The 25,103-nt window shown below is 40.3% G+C and overlaps 1 protein-coding gene and 1 pseudogene across 5 annotated transcripts; both read right to left on the reverse strand.

Moving 5' to 3' along the window:
- Nucleotides 1-1,390: 1,390 nt before the first annotated feature.
- Nucleotides 1,391-8,416, reverse strand: LOC116259455 (protein ALP1-like). 5 transcript variants are annotated; one of them, XM_050079043.1, is made up of 8 exons: nucleotides 8,285-8,408; nucleotides 6,201-8,165; nucleotides 5,957-6,083; nucleotides 4,219-4,601; nucleotides 2,848-3,349; nucleotides 2,531-2,759; nucleotides 2,001-2,453; nucleotides 1,391-1,931 (listed from the first exon to the last, which is right to left on the reverse strand). In XM_050079043.1, the coding sequence occupies exons 4-8, from the start codon at nucleotides 4,275-4,277 to the stop codon at nucleotides 1,918-1,920; spliced, it is 1,257 nt and encodes a 418-aa protein (XP_049935000.1). In that variant the 5' UTR covers nucleotides 4,278-4,601; nucleotides 5,957-6,083; nucleotides 6,201-8,165; nucleotides 8,285-8,408; the 3' UTR covers nucleotides 1,391-1,917. The 5 variants fall into 5 exon arrangements, with proteins under 5 accessions (XP_049935000.1, XP_049934998.1, XP_049935002.1 ...); XM_050079041.1 differs by having other exon boundaries at nucleotides 6,201-8,351; XM_050079045.1 differs by lacking the exon at nucleotides 4,219-4,601 and having other exon boundaries at nucleotides 6,201-8,351.
- Nucleotides 8,417-8,720: 304 nt separating this feature from the next.
- Nucleotides 8,721-24,999, reverse strand: LOC116259456 (sucrose synthase 3-like; annotated as a pseudogene).
- Between the last annotated feature and the right edge of the window lie 104 nt (nucleotides 25,000-25,103).

Here is a 25,103-nt window from a genome sequence, read left to right on the forward strand (position 1 = left end):
ATATTTTAGAAAAATGCACCCGAAGAATTGGCTTTTAAAACACATCTAAAATTTCCTATTGTTAAAAAGATACTTAAGTTTTACGCCATTAGTAAAGACAAATTGTAAGATAATTATTGAATTGAATTGGTGCGTGTGATATAAAAATTTTGAAAAAGGTGGCCAAATTGACATCCTAATCTTTCCGGGACATTTCTGCAACTTGCTGTGGCCAAATTGACATGCTACGCTTTGGACATTTTTACAACTTGATGTTGCTTAAGGAAGTAACATAAATATAAACAATAAATAAGTTGGTTAGTCATGACTTCACTCAATAATTTAATAAGTGTCCAGTAATTGCTTAATATATTATTTAGTAACAGTGTCCAGTAATATAATTACTCATTTTCCAACTAATAATCAATCAGGACCTACTTAATTTGCACTTTTCTAACGAACCACAACCTTTTTTTTTTGCAAATCAATCTGCAACACTCGGTGCTTAGTTCTTTTTTTCACAAGAATAATGTGAGATTAGGCAATTAACTGCTACCTTTTTTAGTCAGCTATCAAGGGGACACTTAACATTTGAGTTATATTACATTCACCCACTTCAGTAACTATGAGGAATTTGTCACCTCTATGCTCACAAGGCCTCTCACAATGCAATACATAGATGTTGTTGCCATATTACAGATACATGAGACGAGGTGAGCACTTCATGTTGAAGAAGAGGCTGGAATCAACCACCATTCAACGTTTATTGCACAACGAATAATGATAAGCAGCCGTGCACTTGCAATAATTGCAACATGTAAAGAAGATTTTCTCAAGGTAGCAGCAACTTCAGCAGAAAGTCTCGGTAAACGAAAAAATGAAAGACAACCTGCAAATCTCTACAGAAGAATGATGTGCCAAATTTGCAACAAGCCAAATCATGTGGCACTGAATTGCTGACGTTGATTCAATCATGCATTTCAAGCTGAAGATGTTCCAAAGGCCCTTGTTTCTTTAGGGGGTGTTTGATGCACAGGAAAGAATTTAACGTGGCAAAATTTTTTGGAAAATTTTTCAGGAAAAAAAAAACAGGATGAAATTTAACCCTTTTTCGATTTGAGGTCATGTTTGATGCACTGAAAGAATTTAACCTGTTAATTTTTACCATGTTTGATGCACAATGAAGAATTTAACCTGCTAAATTTAACCATGTTTGATACACATGGTAAAAAATTTAGAGGACTTTTTTACAGAAATGAAATAAGCTGTATGACAACATTGCGGCCTTATAGAAGAACCCATTGCAACAATAATAAATAAAAAACATGCAAGTGAACTAATATCCAAGTCATTGCATATTGGAATGCTGGTTACACAAACACACGCCATCAATGTAAATGGAAATCCACCCTAACAACAAAAGGCTTCATCATAATATAGAACCTGACAATGAAAGTTTAAAAACATTCACCACAACAAAGTTTGTCCCATCCAGTACATAAGTTTAACGACTACAGATCCCACAAATTAAACCGTCACAGACTGCAACGAACATGAAAGTTTAACGAGTACATATCCAACAAAGTTTAAAACATTCACCATCCAGCACATGAGTTTAACGAGTACAGATCCAACAAAGAAAACAAGTAGTAACAAAACAAGCAATCAAGACAAGTGGAATGCGAGTCCGTCCATTCGTCTTCATCACTTCTTCCTCTTCCGTTGCGTTGACATCCACAAAACCCAATGGCCTACATAATTGCACACCGTATTTGTTCTGCAGATATCCATTCATGTGATATTGAGCTGCTTCAAATGTATGAAATGATCTGAAGAGGGCGCCCTTGTATCGATACACTAATGGTTGGCACTGCTCCCAGCTGTTGTATATTCCTCGCGACCTACCTTCGAAGACGACGTAGTACTTGTGGCGAGGAATCATCTTCGTTCTCCTGTTGAAAACAAAACAAATGTTAAACAACCACATGCAACAATGGTAAAAATAGATAAACTAAACTTACTATTCAATTGATAATCTGCAAACATTTGATTTGTTATAGTAGTTCTCAAGGGATTGTTGCTTCCCCGCTGGTGTGTTTGGCTTGCAATTTCCGGTTCGCTTACGACAAAATTATCAGTTGAAGGTGCGTCCTCATCACCAAATTGTTCGGCATTTGGATTGTGGTCAATTATAAAGTTGTGCAAAACACATGTAGCAAGAACAATTAGAGCTTGTTTTTTGAATGGATACTGTACTTGCATTTTCAATACCGGAAAACGTGCTTTCAACATGCCAAAAGTTCTTTCTACTGTATTTCGAAGTGATGAATGCCTATGGTTGAATAATTCTTGTGGAGTTCTAGGTCTGCGTTCTCCCGGTGTGTCAAATTCTGACAGATGATAACGATGTCTTCGATAAGGTGTTAGGAAACCAACAATGTTTGGATAACCCCCATCAGCAAGATAGTATTTGCCTACAATTGAACACACATTATATAAACATTTGCACCTTTTTTTAAAAAGTAATGGATTGGTTGGTTGAAGTACGTACCTTCGGGGACCACAAATGGGTCTGTTGGATGACCAAGTGCATTGTATAATACCCTTGAGTCTGTCGCACTTCCTTCCCATCCTGCCAAAACGTAGTGGAATCGACTGTCGAATCCAACTACAGCCATGACATTTTGCGAAATAAATCCTTTTCTATTGCGAAATCTTGATTGCTCTGATGCTGCGACCCATGCAGGTACATGAGTGCCATCAATTGCTCCTAAACAATCCTAGATCCATATGTGCAAGTTAGTTATGTTGTATGTTGTATGGTGGTTGTCGTACACATTTTGTTTACTTTTACATCTATGAAAATACCTGGAAATATGGAAAGAATCGCTTCGATCTCCGAATTTTAGTTGGCATGTCATCGTTGGGCCACTTCACAAAATCCTTACCCATTATACATATTGCTCGTAGTACACAACTGACATACTTACTTATTGTTTGTCCAGAGTGTTGAAAAGTATTCTGCGTGGCACGATTCCGTTCATTGTGTCCAATAGTCAACAAAAAAATAGCTACTTGTTCTTCGATGCTAATGTCACGAGCATCCTCCAATAATTTTCTACTTCTTAGAGTGTTACATAATGTCTGATATGTGTGTTGATCCATACGGAGTAAGTCGGTACAATTTCTAGGATGACCGTGAAGCATTAGTTGAACAAAAGTTGTACCCGCATCTCTGAATGGATGAACCATCCTCAAAGATTGAGGTAGTTGTTCTAACCAAGAGAAGATGAGGACAAAAACTAGCCGATTGAAGTAAAGCAGATCATCTTCCTCGTCATTTGTTATAATATCTACCATTTTGACTAGACTGCATACATGTATAATAAGAGTTACCAAAGCACGTTCAATTTGATGGCACTAAAACGAAGTACATGAAAAAGAACATGATTAAACAGAACATACAGTAAAGATTAATAAGTTACGCTACTAACACACAACCATTGCACATATAGATAAGAATACATGAAGTATACAAATGATGACCTATTGAATATAAGACATACAGTAACTTAACTACTCATCGGAAAGTTTACGCCTCAACCAAGACACCCGTTGTGAAGGTGGAAGGTTGACAAATATCATGGGATTGCTGCCCTGTGCTAACATATCCATACTCCTTACTTGTGTTTCAATATCTATGTCATCGGTTTCAACCATCTCTTGCAGTATTTCGCAGCATGTGACAAATTGTACCCCTTTAGAAATACGTGTCATTGTATCTACATTGTGAGCAATACCGTTCAACAAATTATAGTACTCCTCATAATTGGTTGCCCTCTGCTTTTTAGACCTAGTAGTCGTCCTATTAGTTCCCATTGGAAAATCAGTGGTAGGAGTAGGAGGTACTGGCGATTGAGGTGGATGACTATCTTCATAAAGCATTTGTGTGAAAGATTGTGAAAATTCAGGATTCATGTACATTGGAGTTGATTGGGATGCAGGTGTCTGTGGTACTGATTCAACGTCCTCTTGTATGATGTTGTTTAATGTGACAGACTCTTTTCCAGTGGCATGAGAATCGCCGAAGACCTCGGCGAACTCGTCAAAGTATCTCCATAACTTGGGACCTCTGTACTTTTTTCTGTTTGGGTATTTCTGAAAAATATCATGTGTTCAAATGAACATGTAGTAAAGAAATGTTAGACATAACCTAATAGTAATATCTCTATAACGTACCTCAATATAGTCATTCCATACTTGTGGGTCCACTTCAATACACTTGTTGATTGGGTCATACCCAAACCCGCTTGTATTCAAAATTTCTTTCATGACTGTCAAGTTTGGTTTTGAGTACTTCAATTTGTTTTTTATTTTCTCTTTACTGAATTCTGGACCGAATTTGTCTATCATGCCTTTTTCAATTGCTGTATACGCTTTCGACTTCAATCCTCCACCAGATTTCATACCAGGGATGCGGGATTGCTCCACAAGAAGTTGGACTAAATAGTCCATTTGCTCTGATGTCCACGTAAGATTCTCCCTCGATGGACCGCTGTCTTCCATGATAATAATAACTTGGACAATATTTCTTGACAACTAGATATTTGAGTTGGAAGAATCTTGCATAACATGGACCAAGGAAAGACACAAATGAATGATCAACCAAAAAAATGGAGGAGCCGTAAAACACATATCATATATCATGCAAAAAGCTTATGCAGCATTGAACCAATACTGCAACATTTCAACAACATGCATATTCGAAAATACTAGGGATGCGGGATTGCTACAACAATACAACTATGTAAATACGACATCAGTTTCCTACAATACAAGTGAAAAAGCTATTCATGTACACTGAAAGTGCCACTGTTTAATGTACTCATGAAGTCGTTAACAAGAAGCAGAAGCAGGTTTTGTTCTGGACTGCGGAGGCATAACAGCAAATAGTCAGAAAACAAAAACACACATACAGAGCAGGTCACATATAGCGAGGACATCATCGAGCATAAAAATGAAGTGGCTAGGTCCTGCAAAAAGAAGTGACTGTTGTTAAGGAGTTTGCTGTTTCCATTAGCCAACAAGAAGTCAAGCCACCATAACGGAGGGATTGACTTAAGACTTTTAATATTAAGGAGGTCAAGTACGTAATGCTTGATTTTGCCTTTTTGGTTTTGGCATAATCTGACAGGATTGATCTGCCTAACCCCAGCTTGCCTTTGGAAAGAACCAACAAAGAAAAAAAGAAAAAAGCATTATTTTGATCAGTTTGATGAGAACATGATCAGAATAAAAATAACTTCAACCTAATAAGTGATTGAAGTTAACACTATATACCATGTTTTCTCTCTGGCAGGAAGGAGTAGCACATCTGCATTTCAAACATGGGAGATCAGACTGAAGATCGCGCTGAGGGTTGCCATAGGTCCTAGATCTCCATTATTTCCACTGCAGATCTCTCTTGTCTCATCAATCCCTTGGGGTTAATGATCCTTTTGAATTTCTGACAGAAAATGACCATATGTTTCTCGAGTGCAGGATTAGACTATTTACACTCAGGCTGTTATCCGCCTATCATTCATAGGGATGTGAAAACAACAAATATTCTACTGAATGCAAAGATGGAAGCCAAAGTAGCAGATTTTGGACTGTCCAAATCTGGCCAAAATGAGGAGGGGGCGGATCTACCAATTGTAAACTCTGTATGTCATATATAAAAAATGAAAATGAACAAAGTTTATATGTGTAGATGAACATAGTGCACCATAGAAATGATCAAACAACAAGAACATAAGCACTCATGAACATGTCTTCACTAATCAAGTCAATGAGAGGCTACGGAGAGACAATGCAATAAATCCCCAAAACCCAAAAACGCAAACTCCTCAAAAGCAGAAGAACAAGAAAGCGGAAACTCAAAGAGAGGAGTAATACATGTCTCTTTCTTACGAAGGGGAAAAATCTGAAAAAATACCTGAAGAAATTGCAACCAAGTCCTTACAAGATTCAATAAAAAGTTGAGAATAAGAGGGCAAAAGCAACAGTGATGGCGGATCGGAGGAGCGGCGATCGTAGGGATCGTGGCTGCAGCCCTGTCTTCCCTGCCGGTGAGATGGCAAAAAAAAAAAAACATTAGCGCGACAAAGAAATGGAGATAAGGACGGCATCAAAGAGCAAGAGAGGAAGGGACAAAGAGAGGAAGGGAGATGCCTCTGAACCTGCGAGCGAGAAGATGTTTGCTGTGGTACAGAACTTGGGCCACCGATTAGGGCACTGACGCGGGAGAATCTGAGAGCAGCAGAGAGCAAGAGAGAAAGGGGGAAAGATCACCGGCAGAGACGCGGAGCGGCGACCATCAGTGCGGCGACGGCGGACCGACGACGGTGGGAGATGCAGGCGACAGTGAGAGGGAGCGGGAGATGCAGGCGACCATTCAGTGCGAGAGGAGGGAATGAGTCTCGAGCGAGAGGAGGAGGGAATGAGTCTCGAGCGGAAAAGCCACTTGGGGGGGGGGGGGGAATGAGTCTCCAGAGCGGGTGGAATTCCACCCACTCACGTTACGCGTTAAACGAGGTGAATTTCACCCCGTTTGACGCATGTTTAAGCGGGCGGGTGGAATTCCATCCGCCCGTACAGTTTTTTCCGAAAAATTTGGAAATCGTCGGGCAATCAAACGCCCCCTTAAAGATTGCTGATGGACAAGACCAAACCTTGTTCACGGACACACAGGCGCATCAAACCATATTATGGATAGTCCAAGTAATGTCTATTCCATGCAAAGATATTATGAAAATAAAAAAGTTATGGTTGGAAATGGTGAAAAGCTTGTCATTAGACTCATTACACATGGTGGAACAGCCAAGATCTCTACTTGTCGTTAAACCTCACCCTAAACAATGTTTTGGTCATTTCAGAAATAAAAAAGAACCTCCTCTCTATTAGATAGTTAACGTCAGATATGCCATATTGTGTTATGTTTGATGCTAATAGCTTTGTGATAAATGATCAAGTGAGCAACAAAATGGTGGCAACTAGAACTAGAGTTGGAGACCTCTACAGGCTCCAGGTGTGAAGGACATTAAGCTCTCTTTTTCAGTCAGATAGTACGTGGCATGAGATACTTGGACATGCTCATTCTCAAAGTAATAAGTTTCTTATGAAACAACATAAGTTTAATTTTTTCTCCAAAAAATGCTATCATATATTTTTGTGAGAATTGTCAATTAAGAAAAAAGGGTCGACTTCCTTTTCTTGATATTGAAGAACATTCTCATGTTTCTTTTGAAAGAATTCATTGTGATGTGTGGGAGCCAAGACCAATTATTTCTCATCAAAAAATCTGATATTATGCTGTTTTTGTAGATGAATGCATGAGTTTTATTTGGTTTTATCCCTTAAAAAACAAATCATACTTATTGAAGAGTTTTTGTGAACTCCATCCTATGATTAAAAATCACTTTGATGGAAAGATTATGATATTTCAAATAGATGAAGGAGGGGAATTTAACGGGGAAAATTTAACATCACATTTAAAGGCAAATCACATTACTCATTATAAGGCATGCCCAAAAACACCTAAGCAGAATGAGATGGCAGAGAGGCGTCATCACTCTATTACTGAACTTGGCCTCACTCTCTTATTCCATAGGTATCTTCCTACGTGTTTTTGGATAGAGGCGTTCTCTACAATAGCATGGTTAATAAATAGACTTCCCTCACCTACACTTGAAATGGCCTTTGCTTATGGGAAAATTATTTCACAAAGACCCTGTATTATATTTTTTTGTAGCTTTGGATGTAAGTGCTTCTCCTTTCTTGGCGACTACGCTAAGAATAAGTTTGAACAAAAAAGCTTACCATGTACCTTTACTGGCTACTCTGAGCAACACAAATGGTATAGGTGTCTATACCCACCAACTAGAAGAATCTTCATCTTGCGCCATCTTGTATTTGATGAAAATTTTTTTCCATAGAAACGGCCAAGCGAATTGTTTCTTTCCATGGACTCGACTCAAGAGCTAACAAGTCTTAATGTCCATTGATGATCCAAGAAGCCTCACATATGATGATAATCGCAGTTCTCATGGAATAGCACATGATTCTATTCTACCTAATGTCACTATTAAGGCAGCCACCATATATGAAGAAGTGCATATCCATGTAGAGGCAACAAGTGACACTACCTTAGATGGGCAAAATGACATTATCAGAAGTGTTCAAGAAGAAAGAAATGTGTTAAACAATGATGGCACATGTAATGAAAGTGCTGAAAATATTCATATAGAGACAACAATGGCACTACCTCAGATAAGCATTCGTGGACACAGCGGCAGACACCGACGGTGGTGCACAAGGGCTACGCCATTTCCCGCCTCCGGCAGTTCTACATGCGGAAGGTGAAGTTTACGCAGACCACCTTCCACGACAAGCTCTCCACCATCATCGACGACTTCCCCCGCCTCTACGACATCCACCCCTTCTACTCCAACCTCCTTCACGTGCTCTACAACAAGGACCACTACAAGCTCGCCCTTGCCCAGGTGAACACCGCTCGATCCCTCATCGGCCGCGTCGCCAAGGACTACGTCTGCCTGCTCAAGTTCGGCGACTCCCTCTACCGCTACAAGTCCCTGAAGGTCGCTGCACTCGGTCGGATGTGCAACCATCAACCATCAAAAGCTTGGAGTTCAGCAGGAGATCTAATCACCTGGCTATATTAAAGCTTTCAAATTGGAAAGATCAAAAGTTGGATTAGCACATGGTCTGCGTTCCATGGCATAATGTCTTAAAATTCGGTCCAACTCGAGTTGCCCATTAACAAAAAGAATGTGTAGAATCTAAGCATATTTCTTAATTATTGTCAAGAAAAAAGGAAGAAAAAAATGCTTGAACACATCAATAAAAATCTGCCACCAAGAACTCATTCAACCTGGCAGGATGCTTGAATTCAAGAACTTGAGATCGAACAACTGAAGAAATGAAAATCAATTCTTCATTATCATCATCTGGTCTAACTGGTAGAAGTCTCCATACATCCAGCTTGCCTACAACGCCTAAACAGAAAAGCTAATCATTTGATATCTGGTGCCTAAATAATGCACCACAGGTAGATGTTATCGGATCAAACACACAAGGAATAACCATAAAGAAGTAAATAGATTTTAAATTCTCAATAAAGTAAAATCTCGACTACTAAAGTATACTTTCTGTCAGCAAGAGATCTAATCACTTGGCTATTAAAGCTTTTAATTTGGAAAGATCAAAAGTTGGATTAGTACATGGAAGTCATGCTTTCATAACAGTGAAATCACAAAAAATCAATTCCAGTGTCGTCAAGCAGCTTAGATCTTTCCAGGTTGAAATCAAGTGATGTGATTTCTCACATACACCAAACTCAATTCCGTAACTTTCTCAAACCATGGAATCCAGACATCCATGTGCTCCATATCCTCAAAGAGCTGAGATTTGGAGCGGGGCCTCTTAGATTTGTGTGCACAGAAACTTTGAATCTCCTAGAAAATTAGAAGCTATGACCTCTGTAATCCAAGTCAATGAAAAAGGCTACAGAATTCAACCATTTTATCACTAGGTCGCTCAACTTGTAGCAGACTCCGAGATAAGGATGTGAGTCTGCCTGTTTACATGCTCAAATATCGCTTTCTTGGTGAACTCTTGTTTCGTTTTGTGTGTGTGCGAGCAGCTCGGATGAAAATTTGCGGCTGGAGAAGACTTCATTGATATCAAGCTTTCACACTAGTGTCTAAAGCCTAAATTCCAACTAATGGGCCTTGTCTGCCGTTTTTTTCCAACCCACTTTATGAGAAAAGAGAAGCATTGAATGAACTCTTTTGGGCCTGATGATTGAAAGAAGAGGAAAGGTATATAGAGAAGCTAGCAAAGACCCCAATCAGACTATGCCAATACATGCACGTAAGGCATTGATGGCCTCATGGTGGAGCTCTTGTAGGAAGAGGAACAAAAAGATATAAAAAATATTGAAGCATTACCCAAAAGTCTCAACCCACAATATGTTTATAAACAATAATTTACCAGTACTAAAACTTGGAAAACGTCCAAGAACAGAATTGAAAAGCCTACTAGACAATCACGTTTTCTTCGATACGAAACTGAGGAAAACTTGAACCATCATTAGTCTGTGGATATTATAGTAAAAAACCATTGTGATATGCCTATATGCATCTTGGGATCCAAACCATCATGTGGAACATGCTATTTCCCAGTGAACAAGTAGTAATTCATTATTTATATTCAGCAACCAACAGCAGCAACATATATAGACACTCGAACCAGAAACACTGTGACACACAACTACAAATACAACTTACCACCAGTCCGCAAGGAGACAGTCGGACTATATTCAGGGAACCTGGGAATGACAATAATAGATGTACTAATTGGAAAACAAGCCCTTGGAGAAAAACTTGAATGCCTTAACCTAACCTACCTAGCCAGGTTGCGAAGGACCTGCAGACTAAAGAACAGTTACCATCATATACAAGGAACCTTAACCTTTATTACGACTTTTTGAGTTCTTGTAATGGAAAAGAGGAAACCAAGTGTCGATTCATCAATTTAGACACATAATAAACAAACAAGACAAGGTTTGCTGCTCTAAAAATATTGGGCGGATCTGTGAATGAAATGAATAGCACAGAGCAGCTTCCAAATTGTCAAGCAGCAGTAAGAAGTATAACTTCACACTCTTTCTCCTGTTCATCATGCTTGATCCTCAGCTGCACGTGGGACAGAATTTGCCTGACAGATGCAAAGCGGAAAGATTACAGGTATGCTGTTTTCTAATAACGACTTTACATGTCATATGGTCAATTACAAAATAGATATGAAGGTCCATTTTAGAAGTAGATTTTCCAGAACCCATGGTGCATTCCAATACAGGGGCATGGAAGCAACAGGATATTGATCTTTATCTGCAAACCATGATGAAAGAACAGAGAAGGTTGACAAACTTACAAGCTCACGAAATTTTAAGACATAAAACATCTCCAGATATCTCTTCAGCTCAAGTCTTTCAAGCTTAGAAACATGCTTCCAGAATCCATAAACCCCAGCCAAGGTCATTAATCTCTCGAAGTATATCTTCCATGTGTATCTGACATTTTTTTTATAAGATCAACATTATAGGAGCCCAAAACCAGGAAGAAGACATTGCTAACAGGAAAAGAAACAATGTAAAAAATTAAGCATGAATAGCTGTGGATCTGTAAAGCAGCCAAAAAAATCTAGGTTGACAGCAAGAAGAACACATGGAGGAAGATAATTTTTGCAACAGTCCAACTCATTGCACCAATTGACATGTGATTGAAGAGGTTAACTGAATAATCATGACTGAAAAATAATAATAATATGAGTTAAACTAAAAACCTTTCATGAATGCGTCGTAAACCCCCTGCAGATATTTCATCCCAGTATCCTGGATTTGTCTTGCACTTTTCAAAAGAGTTTGCCATCAGTTCAGCAGCATTATCCGGATGATAAGGATCAACATGGAAACCAGATTTGCCATGTTCTATGATCTCAGCAGGTCCTCCATAACAGGTGGCGAAAGTTGGCAGACCACATGTCATGGCCTCCACAACAGTAAGCCCAAATGCTTCATAAACGGCAGGCTGAGTGGATCTGGAACAACAAGAAGATTAGGAACAATGGAAGGTTTTTCAAAAGGGTTGACAGGGCCAAATAAAGTACCTGCACAAATGCACCTCTTGTGTCAGCTATACAACGATACAGCTCACCATTCCGCACCCTGTTCATCTGACAGCATATCCACCGCAATTGACCATCCAATTTATACTTTTCTATAAGATAATGAATCTTGTCAATTTCTTAAATCTCCCCACTGTCGTTAGATTTCTTTACATCATGGTGACCAGCAACAATGACAAGGTTAACAAGCTCCCTTAATTTAGTATTCTTACCATACCACTCCACTAATCCAGATATATTCTTCACTCTATCAAGCTTTGCTATGGAAAAGATGATTGGCTTTGACGGATCACTCAACATACCACTAAGCCAGGTACATGAAGACAGAAACGAATGAACACAAGAACTAGTTTCATCAGAATAAATCAAACTGTAACAAATGCACTAAAGAGAAACATACCATAACTCGAAAGAGAAAAAAAAGAAAAACTTATTTTCATATACAAGTGAGCAAAAAAAAGGACCTGCGTTATCGAGCCAATGGGAGCCTACATCTTGGCCACGGTGAGAATGGGTTATACATTCATGTCATCCTTGTGCAATTTCACTTTTCATGCAAGGTTTTCCCATCCAAAATCAACTTCCTACTTGACCAATATACCTTGTAGGTGTAACCTAGTGTATACCAGGTAGAGTAACTTTTTTTCTTTTAACTTAATCTAATGGTATAGATGGCAACATAGCTTGCACTTACAAACCAAGCTTTAAATCATGTTCTTTTGAAATAAAGTCATATCCTTTGACCCACCAAATTTTGATGCACTGTGAGACACTGATTTTTTATGCCCTTGAATTTTACATTGTTTTTACACATTGACTTCTTCGTTAAATAAACTATGTATGTTACATCCACCAAACTATTTTGGCCATTTGATCACTTGATTTTAAGGTGAGGAGCATGGGAATACACCATTCAGTCTCTCTACCACTAGTGTATATATATATATATAGGTGTGTCACAGTATCTGAGGATGCTAAATAAGGCTATAGAAAGTGAAGAAATGATTGAAAGCGAATTAAAATTGCAACAGGAAAAAGAAAATGCAACACTGTTAATGACTCACAAGTATTCGTCATTTTGTTCTGAACTATATAACAGCTTCCGGATTGCTCCATGCAGTGTGGTTAACCGCTTTAGCTTGTCTGAGTATGGAAAATAAATGCTCATGTCGCAGCCAGGAGATACGATATTGAACTTAGGATCAAAAACGTCAATGCCATTAACAACTCTGTACAATCCAGGAAGAGTAAATGCACAATAGCTCTCATATTGTCCAATAACATCATCGCTGAAACAAAGACCAAACTTAATGTTATATGCCAAGATACCAAGCTCATGGTTGTAAGTACAAAATATATCTCTGACTCATGGACAATTAACCTTGATCTTTGTCTGGTTTCACAAAAACAAAATGATTTTAAATGCAGGACGTTTTTAAAGTTTATCAAACTGGCAAAAGAGAAGGTTAATTCTCAATCAAAATTCAGGAAACATGCAGGATTAGAAAAGGAAAATGTAAAGTGAGATCACCAGCTTACTTATCAAATAAAAATGAGTATGTAATGACCATGATAATTGAAGGAGTAGAGGATGGTGTACATATATCATTAAGTGGAGAGCTATGCATGACTTATTTATTCAACACATAAACTGGGAAGGCTATTTCAAACAGTGTGGTCAGAATCAGCATCATTGGCAGCCAATGCAAATCGATTACCATGCTAGCCCATATCAGAGTGTAAAAAAATAAAAAATTATTTCATTAACTATTTTAAAATAATTATTAGCTCATTTTTAACAAAAAATAAAAAAATGGCTAATATGGACAATGCCATCATGCATATCAGTGAAAAGTATCATTTTAAAGGTTTTTTATACAAGAAGGGAACTTACATTTACAGTATTGATATCAACAACAAAATGACATTCTATGCACGTCAGTGGTAAAGAAATCACTTCCACTCATAGGGAACATTCATAACGAAAACCATACACATTCTAGAAACATGTGCCATTCATGTGCAAGGAGTGACAGACGAATCTGACGAAACACATAGATTTAACTATACTTTGCTACAAAAACAGCTGATGCCATTCTAACCGACATAGGGATCACAAGCAAAGAATGATAAAAACAAGGAAAAAATAACACAGAAATTCACATGGTTTAGACTAAACACTCCTACTTCCACGGCTGCACCACATTCTCTTTTCTCCCGGTTCTCCTGTTTATAATAAGAAAGCTTGATGAAAATTACAGTATTACACATATACCTTCAACAGGAAGTAAACTCCATACTTTAATATACCTTTCAGCTTTGTTGACAAAACGTGTGGGACCATTTAGACAAGGAAACCTTTTGTCCTTTTGTTTTCTAATACCTCAGGAATGCCTGAATGTCAATTCTGGGTATTGGGTAGGGGTACCACATAGCTTTGATAGAAAAAGGACTTTTGCAGATGAAACGTTGGCCCTTGTTCACTTGACCTTTTGCATGATAAAATTTTCAGAATATTGACTTGATTTTATCCACTGATTTTCCTTGTTCTTACTGCATTTAAATATCATCATCTAAAACTGATTTTACATTTACAGGCATACAAACATTGATTCCTATTGAAAAACTTAGCTCCTTTCAGTGCTTTCACTGCTAATCTGTTAAACCCTTTTACTAGGTTATAAGTTGCCGAATTTAAAAGCCTGTAAAAATATACAGATATATAAAATCTTAAGTTACTTTCAGGATGAACATGAATCCAGAAAACCTTTTCCCTATCTTAGTACATCCTGTGCTTTCCCCTCACAATAATTTAATTTTTTTTATTGTTATGGGAACCGGGTCCATATCTGGACCCGGTTCTATGGGGCGCGGGTACCGAGGCGGGCTCGGTACCCTAGGCGGCTTCTCCTCTCTCCCTCTTTATATTGTCACTTGTGTTTAGTGTTGAATTATGTGAAATATAATTTTCTCTCTCCTAGGGTTGCGGTGAGCCCCTAGGTCAGAGCCTCCCCGTGGTTTTTCACCTCTTTCTGAGGTTTTCCACGTAGATTGTGTGTTTGTTCTCCACTCTCTCTCTCTGTGGTTCGTGTTTCTACATGGTATCAGAGCCAGCGGAGTTGGAGAAGCGTTTTTTCCGAGGATCGTCAAGTTTTTCGTCGCCCGACGCCGTTGAAGTTCCGGCGCCGCTGCTGCCCGTTTGACGTCGCCCTGCTCTGCCGCCGCTGTCCTCTGTTCCGCCGCCACCGTCCTCTGTTCCGGCGCCGCTGCTGCACTTGTGACGTCGCCCTGCTCTGCCGCCGCCGTCCTTTTGTTCCGCCGCCGCCGTCCTCTGTTCCGCCGTCCTCTGTTGCGCCTCCGCGGTCCTCCGTTCGGCCGTCTTTGTTTCTGCCACCGTGGGTGGCCTCTGTGTTGCGCCGTCGCCTGCTTTCCGTTGCCGCTGCCTCATTCCCGCCGCCGTCGCCGCTGCCTCCTTCCCGTCGCCGTTGCCTCATTCCCGCTGCTGTGCCTCTTGTTGCTGTGTGCTTGTTTGTGATGGCAGAAGCGATGGGGACTCAAAAAGATGCCGTTCTTGACACGGGCAGCGCCTCCAAGACTGAGAACGTGCCGCTCCAGGTCACCTCCATCCGTCTGACCAAGGACAATTACCTATCTTGGTCTGCCGCTCTAGAGATTGGGATTACTAGCCGTGGGCGTCTCTCTTACATCACTGGCGACAAACCTGCGCCCATCAAATCTGATCCTCAATGGGCAACGTGGGCGTTGGAGGACAGCCAAGTGAAGGTGTGGATTATCAGCTCCGTGTCATCCGATATCCAGCCCCTCATTCTGCGGAAGCCGACCTCTTTTGATATGTGGACTGTGCTTGCAAAGATGTATGGTCGCAAGAAGAGACATCTGCGTACCTATCAGATTAAACGCAGTATTTACTCTCTGACACAGGGTGATCTGTCTGTTGCTGCCTTCTATGCTGCCCTGAAGACCAAATGGGAGGAGCTAGATTATCATGTGACTGATGAGTGGACGTGCGGTTCAGATCATTCCCTCTACTGGGAAAAGGAATGGATGGACCGTACGTTTCTGTTTTTGGGAGGCCTGCGGGATGAATTTGAGTCTATTCGTAGCCAGATTCTTAATGGTGATGAGATTCCGGGGATAGAGGAAGTATATGCTCGTGTTGAGTCTGAAGAACAACGTCGCCAGGTGATGCATCTTGACACCGGTCATGGCCCTTCTGCCTTTGTCAGCCGTGCCTCAGGGACTGGGCAGCGTCCTGCCCGACATTGCACTCATTGCCACAAGTTGGGGCATTCGGTGGATTTCTGTTGGGATCTTCATCCCGAGAAGAGACTGGTCAGAGGTCGTCCTCCCTCTGGCAAGCGTAGCCCTACTGTGTCTGATTCCAGTCAGAGCAATTCTTCTAGTAGTGCAAAGTCCAAGTTGTCTCCTGCTCAACTCAAGGAGCTACAGGCGTACATCAGCCGTCTATCTACTACCCCTGAGGAGTCCTCCACGTCTGAAGGGGCTCAGCTAGCCCAAGCCCTCGTTGCCTCGACTGATCAAGGTAACCCTTCTCTTGGTGATTGGATTGTTGATAGTGGAGCCACTCACCACATGACAGGGGACTCTAAACTCTTTCAAGAATATCAACTTTCCTCTGGCAAGCAACGCGTGTCTATGGCAGATGGGTCTTCTATCTCTGTGGCTGGGAAAGGGAGCTTGTCCCTGCTGAACAAATACCATCTCCACAATGCCCTGCATGTTCCAAATATTCCCGTGAACTTACTCTCTGTCAGCAGTATTACTAAAGAATTAAACTGTAATCTAATTTTCTCTGCTGATCATTGTTCCCTGCAGGACTTGGTGACGGGGAAGAAGATTGGGATTGGTTCGGTTACTGATGGGCTCTACAGGCTGCCGGTACAAGTTGCTTCAGCGTTGATTTCTGCCACGAGTGGTCACTTGTCTGGTGTGAATGATAGATCTACTGTTCTGCGATGGCACGAGCGTCTTGGACATCTCCCCTTCCAGTTAATAAAGAAGTTGTTTCCTCATTTGTTTGCTTCTGTCTCCATTGACTCCTTCGCTTGTGAAGTGTGTCAATTGGCTAAACATGTCAGGGCTTCATACCCTATTTCTTTGAATAAATCCACTCATCCGTTTGCCTTAGTTCATTCCGATGTTTGGGGTCCTTCTGGAGTACCCACGTGTGGTGGTTGTCACTATTTTTTGACGCTTATTGATGATTACTCTAGATGCACGTTCGTGTACTTGTTGCGAGAACGTAGTGAGGTTCCAGCAGTTGTGAAAAACTTTGTTGCCTTTGTTGAGACTCAATTCCATACTACTGTTCAAGCTTTCCGTACGGATAATGCAAGAGAATATGTCTCCCAATCCCTTGATGAATTCTTGAAAGGAAAGGGTATTGTTCATGAAACCTCTTGTAGTTATACCCCTCCTCAGAATGGTATAGCTGAACGTAAAAATCGTCATCTATTGAATGTTACACGGGCCATTATGTTCCAACGTCATGTCCCGAAGCGGTATTGGGGTGACGCACTTCTCACTAGTGCACATCTCATTAACCGTATGCCTACTAGAGTGCTGGATGGTCAGTCTCCTTATTCTACCCTGTGGCCTACTCAGAATCCGTGGCCTCTTACTCCTCGTGTCTTTGGGTGCAGTTGTTTTGTGCATAATCATAGCCCTACTCTCAAAAAACTTGATCCCCGGTCTATTAAAGGAGTTTTCTTGGGGTACTCTTCCACTCAGAAGGGGTATAAATGTGTGGATCCCACTACTTCCAAAGTATATGTTTCGAGGGATGTCACATTTCATGAACATGAGTCGTATTTTCCGGTGAATACTCTTCAGGGGGAGTGTCTTGGGAACAAAGGGGAAGAGTATTCCTCTAATCAGCTGATTCAGTTTATGGAGTTTTTGGATTACAAGGTTAGTCCCAGTGTGATTGACACGGTCACGGTCAGTAATGAGAAGGGCAGTCATATGGAAGGGGTCACGGTGGATGCTCAGCCCACTATTGCCCGGGATCACTTGTTTGGCAAGGTTTATGTCAGAAAGGAGAAAGCTACTGTGGAAGATGTTGGTGATGAGGATAGAACCAATCCCAATCTTGTGATCTCCCCGGATGACCCAAGTCCATCGAATGAAGAGCTCCCTATTGCTTTGCGCAAAGGCACCAGGTCATGTACTTCTCACCCTATTCAGAAATTTGTTTCTTATGCTAAGCTCAGTACAAATTACAAATGTTTTATCACAACCTTATCCAAAGTTGTTATTCCCAGGTCGGTGGATGATGCTAAGGATGATCCCAAGTGGTTACATGCTATGACGGAGGAGATGGGTGCGTTAGCTAAGAACAAAACATGGGAAGTTGTTGATATCCCTAAAGGGACACACTTAGTTGGCTCTAAGTGGGTTTACAACGTGAAGTACAAACCTGATGGCACTGTAGATCGATATAAAGCTCGTCTGGTTGCAAAGGGGTTCAGCCAGAAGTATGGGATCGACTATCTTGAGACCTTTGCCCCTGTTGCAAAGTTGAAGACTGTGAGGGTTATTCTTGCTCTTGCTGTGCACAAGAAGTGGCGCATGGACCAGCTTGATGTTAAAAATGCGTTCTTGAACGGCCATCTGGAGGAAGAAGTCTATATGAGCATGCCTCCCGGGTATGTTCAAGAGGGAAAATGTTGTCACCTCAAGAAAGCTTTGTATGGCTTGAAGCAGTCGCCTAGAGCTTGGTTTGAGAGACTAAGGATCGTTATGAAGTCTACTGGGTACAAGCAAGGAAATGGAGATCATACCCTATTCATAAAGCAGAGAGATGGTCTGGTGAGTCTTCTCCTTGTCTACGTTGATGATATGATTGTCACGGGCAGTGATGAAGAAGAAAACAGAAAGATGAAAGAGAGATTAGCTAAAGAATTCGACCTCAAGGATCTGGGTAAGCTGAGATACTTTTTGGGGATAGAAATTGCTCGATCAGAGACAGGGCTGGTTATGAATCAAAGGAAGTACACTCTTGACTTACTAAAGGAGACAGGTAAACTTGGTTGTAGGCCCTATCTTACTCCTATGGAGTCGGGAACTAAGATAAGTATCAAGACGGGCACCACTCTGGATGAGGAAGGAAAAGGGCGATATCAGAGGCTAGTCGGTAAGCTTATCTATCTTACTCTAACTCGCCCTGATATCACGTATGCGGTAAATGTGCTAAGTCAATTTATGCATGCTCCCACGGATTGTCATTGGAAGAGTGCAGAACGAGTGTTGGGGTATCTAAAGAATGACCCAGGAAAAGGGCTGCTGTATACTCGACAAGACAAACTTACTATTGAGGGCTACTCAGATGCAGATTGGGCAGGTTGTACTGACACAAGGAGGTCTACTACAGGGTATTGTATCTTTCTTGGAGGTAACCTAGTTGTTTGGAGAAGTAAGAGGCAAGAAGTATGTTCGAGGTCTAGTGCTGAGGCTGAGTACAGGGCTGTTGCAATGGGGGTTACAGAGATGCTGTGGCTGAAGATTCTTTTGACTGATATTGGTGTGGAACTGGGAGATAAAATGAAGATGTACTGTGACAACAAGTCTGCGATTAATCTTGCCAATAATCCAGTTCTACATGACAGGACCAAACATGTGGAGATTGACCGTCATTTTATCCGGGAACGCATTGACTCAAAGGAGCTGATTCTGCCATATATGAAGTCTGAAGATCAAGTTGCAGACGTTCTAACTAAAGGGCTTTGTACTTCTTCATTTGAAAAGAATGTTAGCAAGCTTGGCATGTTTGACATGTATGCCAAGCTTGAGGGGGAGTGTTAGAATATGTTGTTATGGGAACCGGGTCCATATCTGGACCCGGTTCTATGGGGCGCGGGTACCGAGGCGGGCTCGGTACCCTAGGCGGCTTCTCCTCTCTCCCTCTTTATATTGTCACTTGTGTTTAGTGTTGAATTATGTGAAATATAATTTTCTCTCTCCTAGGGTTGCGGTGAGCCCCTAGGTCAGAGCCTCCCCGTGGTTTTTCACCTCTTTCTGAGGTTTTCCACGTAGATTGTGTGTTTGTTCTCCACTCTCTCTCTCTGTGGTTCGTGTTTCTACAGGAACTAACAGTTATTTCATGCTAAATAATTGCCTAAGCAATATCATGCTGTTAATATGGCCATCCACTGTAGTGATAGATGCAAAATCATGACCTAGGACCTCCACGAAACTAATTTACATTTACCAGTTTAACACTTGACCGTTCATAAAACTTGAGACATTTTTGTACAATAACCTGAGAACTCATTAATGGCCCAGGTTATGGAAGAATTAAGGGTGCACTGAATCTGATGATCCTATTCCAAAGAATAAAAGCATCACAGAACCAAGAAATATAATACTTTCAAGTTATAAGTCCATTAAATAGATAACAGTGATCAAGGAAATGAAATTAGAAAATGCTTCAAAGAGATTGAAAGCGTACCTTCCTGCAATCTCCTGGAATGTGCTAGTGATAATGAAAACAGAACTGTTCATGGCAATTAGATCAGCAGTATATTGGCAAGAAAAGTGATATCTGTAATCATATTTTCTCCAATATATATCTGAATCTGGATACCTTTTTTTCTCTAGACCATGTGCAATGGTGCACTGCAGAGTGAACCAGAAACCCAAAAAGGTCAACACTATACACCTTCACAGATAAAAGGAAGAAAGACATAGTCAACCAATACAACAAAAAATAGGCTAATCTGACAAGTGACATGCCTGTGTAACTCCTAGTTTGTGAGATAGCAAAGACGCCACAAGATTTCCATCACTGTAGTTGCCAACAATCAAATCTGGTGAAGCTTGCAACTCTGCAGCAATTTCACTGGCTGCATCCTGTATGATGAGATGGAAATACTCAGAAACCAGAAAATGCATTTACCATAGTGAATGATCAAATGTGTTAATTTCATACCATAAATGGACCATTAACGAAAGAGCCGATTTACGCATTAGAATTTTTCAGAATTGATAGAAAATACTATTCTAAAACTGTTTTACCTCTGAAATTTTCTCTAAGTAAGGCCACACATCAAACCTTGAAAATCCACTTCCGGAGAATCCCATTCTTTGTTCTGAAAGGCACCCGCAGAATATGTGCATGCTGAGTTCCACTTATTTTTTCAAGACGTAGGCCACATGTTGTCCCTTTAGCATCAGGTATCAACCTAGTCACCTGCAGAGAAGTGATATGTAGCCATGTCTAAATCTAACAGAAACCTAAGCAACATGCAGGAAACTGGAAAATATCATAAAGAAAATTACAGATGATGCCCCCTTAAAGAAACAAGAAACAAAAACACAGCTTTGCCCCACTTTACACAAATGAAGCAATATATCGTAATTTACAAAAAGGTGTCATTTATGAGAATATATCTACAACAAAAGTTCGATAACTGTCTAATAGTAAAGACCACAGTGGATAAATCTTACCACAAGTATTTTCGGACTAACATTCAGCCCTTGCTTTTTTATTCTACTAATCATCTCAGTCTCTAAAGCGCGAACTTGGTCCAGTATATAAACAACCTGAAAATAGAAATAACACCAGCTGATTTGCAACAGTAGGATTACAACAACATGTTAACAACAAAACCATACATCACTGTTTACAACTAAGCGACATACCTCAGTTCACAATTAAACAAGTCACTTTTAGAATATATCTCAGTTGACAAGTAAACAAATCTTATTTAGAACATAAAACATATTCCAATTCGCAATAAAATGGATCAGTTTAAAACCAATGACTGCTCTTCCAAATGTTTGATAATAATATTACCTGTCCACCAGTGTCTGGCAGGCCTAGAACATTTGCTTGGCCGAAGTATCCATGAGGAGAAAGGATCACAACATTAAACACCATAGGGATCCTTCCAAGAAATGCCTCTAAAGTTGACGGATCAGGTGCTTGTAGTATATCCAAAAGTAATCGGACCATCTCCAAAACTGATTGAGCTGTGTTACCCCAACCTCTTGCTAAACCCAGTTCCTGAAATCTGATTTCAAAATACAACAGAAAAAAGAAAAAACTGCCACATTGTAACACTATCCAGAATTATCACGGCCATTAACCTTGTTGTTTTATGGTCAAAATACTACAAATAATGAGTTCAAAAATCGCTTACTTATACTCAAAATCAGAAAATGGTACATCAGAGGAAAACTTAGACAGACATTCCTCTGCCTTCGAGAGGACTGACTGAAGACTGGCCAAGGTCTTTATTCTGTCCGTTACCAACAGCACCTTCAAAATTTATCACAGTAAACCATCACCTGTTTATGACATTGTCTTTTAAGCAAAGGTAACAACAAACTGAGAGTCAGAGAAAAGGGGGGGGGGGGGGGGGGGGGGGGAGGGGGGAGAGAGAGAGAGAGAGAGAGAGAGAGCTTTCATCAACATTGCAAAAAATAATCATTTCCAACAGGAAGTTGGAACTTGGAAGGACTATAATGCTCTGATCAATTCAATCAGAAAAACAAAAACCACCAAACCAAAGAGAAGAGAGAGAGAGAGAGGGATGCAATCCTGATTTGTGACAGAAAAACATTAGAAAAGTTGCAAAGTAGTATTTACGCTGGAGCATGCTGAAATATCATGCATGCTAATGCATTAAAAATTAATTGGGCATAGAAAATGTCTAGCTTATAAACACAGCACGTGAAGACTGTCGAGTTAACCTGGTTTCACTATATCTAAATGTGGTTTTATAGATAACTCCTTCCAGATTATATTTGAACACAGCCTTAGCCTGTTCTATTTCTCAAATCTATAAATTACAGACTGAGAAGTAAAATGGATGGATTACTATATCAAAGTGGAGACCAACAAAGAAGAAGAAACATCCTAAGACTTGAACTGTCCATCATGAATAGGTTAATCTACACCTGGAACCTCTGTGCCATTCACTAAAAGAATAAGATCACCAACATAAACTAGTGCAACCCTATTTAGAACTAGGATAAAAATGTAATATCAATACATAAAGATATGACTTCTTGTAAGCAATACAGCTTATTCACCATCAATGCCTCAAAGGAAAATGTAGGCTTCAGAAAGAATGGAAAATTTTGACATAAATCATACAATCTGAAAACATTAAGGAAAATGACATACATGTCATTATTTAAGCATCAAAAGGAGAAGACGATTTACATGTCCTTTATACTTGTGTGCTTGAAGGAAATCGAACAAAGGCTCAATGGAACTGGAATCATGAAACATTCTTGATGAAAGATGACGGTTAAGAAATTGTACGCCATTTCCAATCCATGATGGCTGGCTTGGACGAGGAAATGAACTATTCAATGGTCCAAAGTCCAACTCCAGCACGTAATTGTCTTCAAAGCTGCACAAAATGAAGACTAAAATTTAAGTTCATCAACATCAAGTTATAGTTTATTGGAAACATTAAAGATGAAAAAAAGAGAATAGATCTGCCATAGACAGAAGGTTTAGGCCAACCGTCAAAGATCCTCAAGGTTTGAAAAACGCAGACCTTTCATCCTCAAGGCGTTCTTTGAACTTCAAATATTCCGCTATATTCAATTGTTCCACATTAAGCTCATGAAAGTTAAAAAGTACAAATTCCCAAACCCCAGGCCTTGGTCGGATGGCCATCGCAACATATGGAGGTAAAACTATAGCTTCCTGCAAGATATCAAATTCAGTACTAACAGCAACTCCCATACATCAACCCAGATTATTTTTAGAGATTGGAAAGCACATTAAATTTATATTGGAAACTTTCGCATTTGCATGTTCAAGAAGTAAAAAAACGAGGACATCACTTTGAGGGAGGGAGGGGGGAGAGAGAGATTATATCCACCTGCGTGCAACTCAAGACATCCTTGAAAGAAAGATCCATCACTAAGGCCTTTTAGCCCATCATCAATAGGAATTATGCTTTCAAGCTCATCAACCAGATGATGCGGTTGTAGAATACCCTTACCTTCATCTACATATCTGAATTAAAAACACAAACAGGAAACTTACAACAAGCTACCACAAAAATTCTTCTTAGACTCCTATACCTCCTACAAATACGGGGTCTTACAAATAAGTAATAAAACTACCTAAGCGAGATAGTTCCAAGTCTTCGGGCTCAAAATTTCCCCCTTCAGGAACTTAAGATGATGAGGCACCAGCATAAAACCTAAAACAATATGAACGTCCTCTTCTCCTGCGCGCTTTGTCTAAAATTTTCAGTTCAAATATCCCCTGTTAAAAAACTGGTGGTAAATCATCTACTTTTAGCAAGCCATCATATTTTGATCTGTGGATCTTGTGTAGCCGTGAATGAATTACACTATAGAATAGTTCTATGAATCTTGCGTGAAAGAGACCATCTCACACGTTGTTATTCTTGGGCAATGATTCATACTCTGTTCTTCAAAAGATTATAAAAATGAAAAAGGTAACCTCCATGATCTTCATCAAAGCACCAACCCTAGCAAGTAAAACTACACTAACCTGAAGACGACACTCCTAAAACCCCATTTTTCCAGTTTTACTTTTCTTACAAAGAGCAACCCAACATCGCTCAACTCCAATTCACTCGCGAGCCAAATCCAGAGCAGCAGTTTTAATGCATAAATTAAGCAAGTCCCCTGTTTCCCTGGATGTTTATTTCCTTCCTCCTATCCTGCTTCCAACGATCAAGTCTCTTATCATCCTCAGCAAGCTCTTCTTCCAAACTCTTCTCTCGGAATCGATCCTAGCGATAGAAGCCAACACCTCACTTGCTCGCCCTCGATGGCAACACGATGCCACCATCTTTCTCAAAATCTCGCAGAAGCAACTACAATTCATACAGTACCAGAAGCAGCATATCTGCCATCTTATAGCATCACCTTCTCTCGAAAAAAGTTCGTACAAATCCCGCCAAGCTTGCTTGAAGCAGAAACTCCAACGATCAAGACAACTAAAGCGGAAACATGAATCGTTTTCGGACAATCTTAACAGAACAAGTCGACCGATAAAATCACCGCGACGTACACCAAACGGAAAAGAAAAAGAAGAAACCTGGAAAGGAGGTAAGCGAGATCGTTCCGGTGAGAATAGAGAGAGACCTTGATCTGCTCTCTCATGCTGACCATTCTCTTCAGCCCTGGATTCTCCATGGCGTTCTCTGAAACGCCCCAAGACTCTCTCTCCCTCTCTCTCTCTCTCTCTGCGAAGGGACGCAGATTGGAAGACGCTGGAGCTAAATCCATTGCGCGCCAACTGGACTTCTTAGTGGGAAGTTCTCGTAATTGTCTGCGACGCCACGTTGGTTGCGTAACAAACGCGGAAAAAAGTTTTCGACCTTGAGGACGAT

The sequence above is a fragment of the Nymphaea colorata genome, chromosome 8 (assembly GCF_008831285.2).
Source record: "Nymphaea colorata isolate Beijing-Zhang1983 chromosome 8, ASM883128v2, whole genome shotgun sequence".
In the NCBI taxonomy this organism is placed as follows: Eukaryota; Viridiplantae; Streptophyta; class Magnoliopsida; order Nymphaeales; family Nymphaeaceae; genus Nymphaea; species Nymphaea colorata.

Bases quoted from the DNA above. Each gene is read 5' to 3' on its own strand.
- LOC116259455 (XM_050079043.1), bottom strand. From the start codon at position 4,277: ATGACCCAATCAACAAGTGTATTGAAGTGGACCCACAAGTATGGAATG. The intron at 3,350-4,218 runs GTACGTTATAGA...ACATGTATGCAG, and splicing joins TATGGAATGACTATATTGAG to TCTAGTCAAAATGGTAGATA. The intron at 2,454-2,530 runs GTACGTACTTCA...GTTCAATTGTAG, and splicing joins CCCATTTGTGGTCCCCGAAG to GCAAATACTATCTTGCTGAT.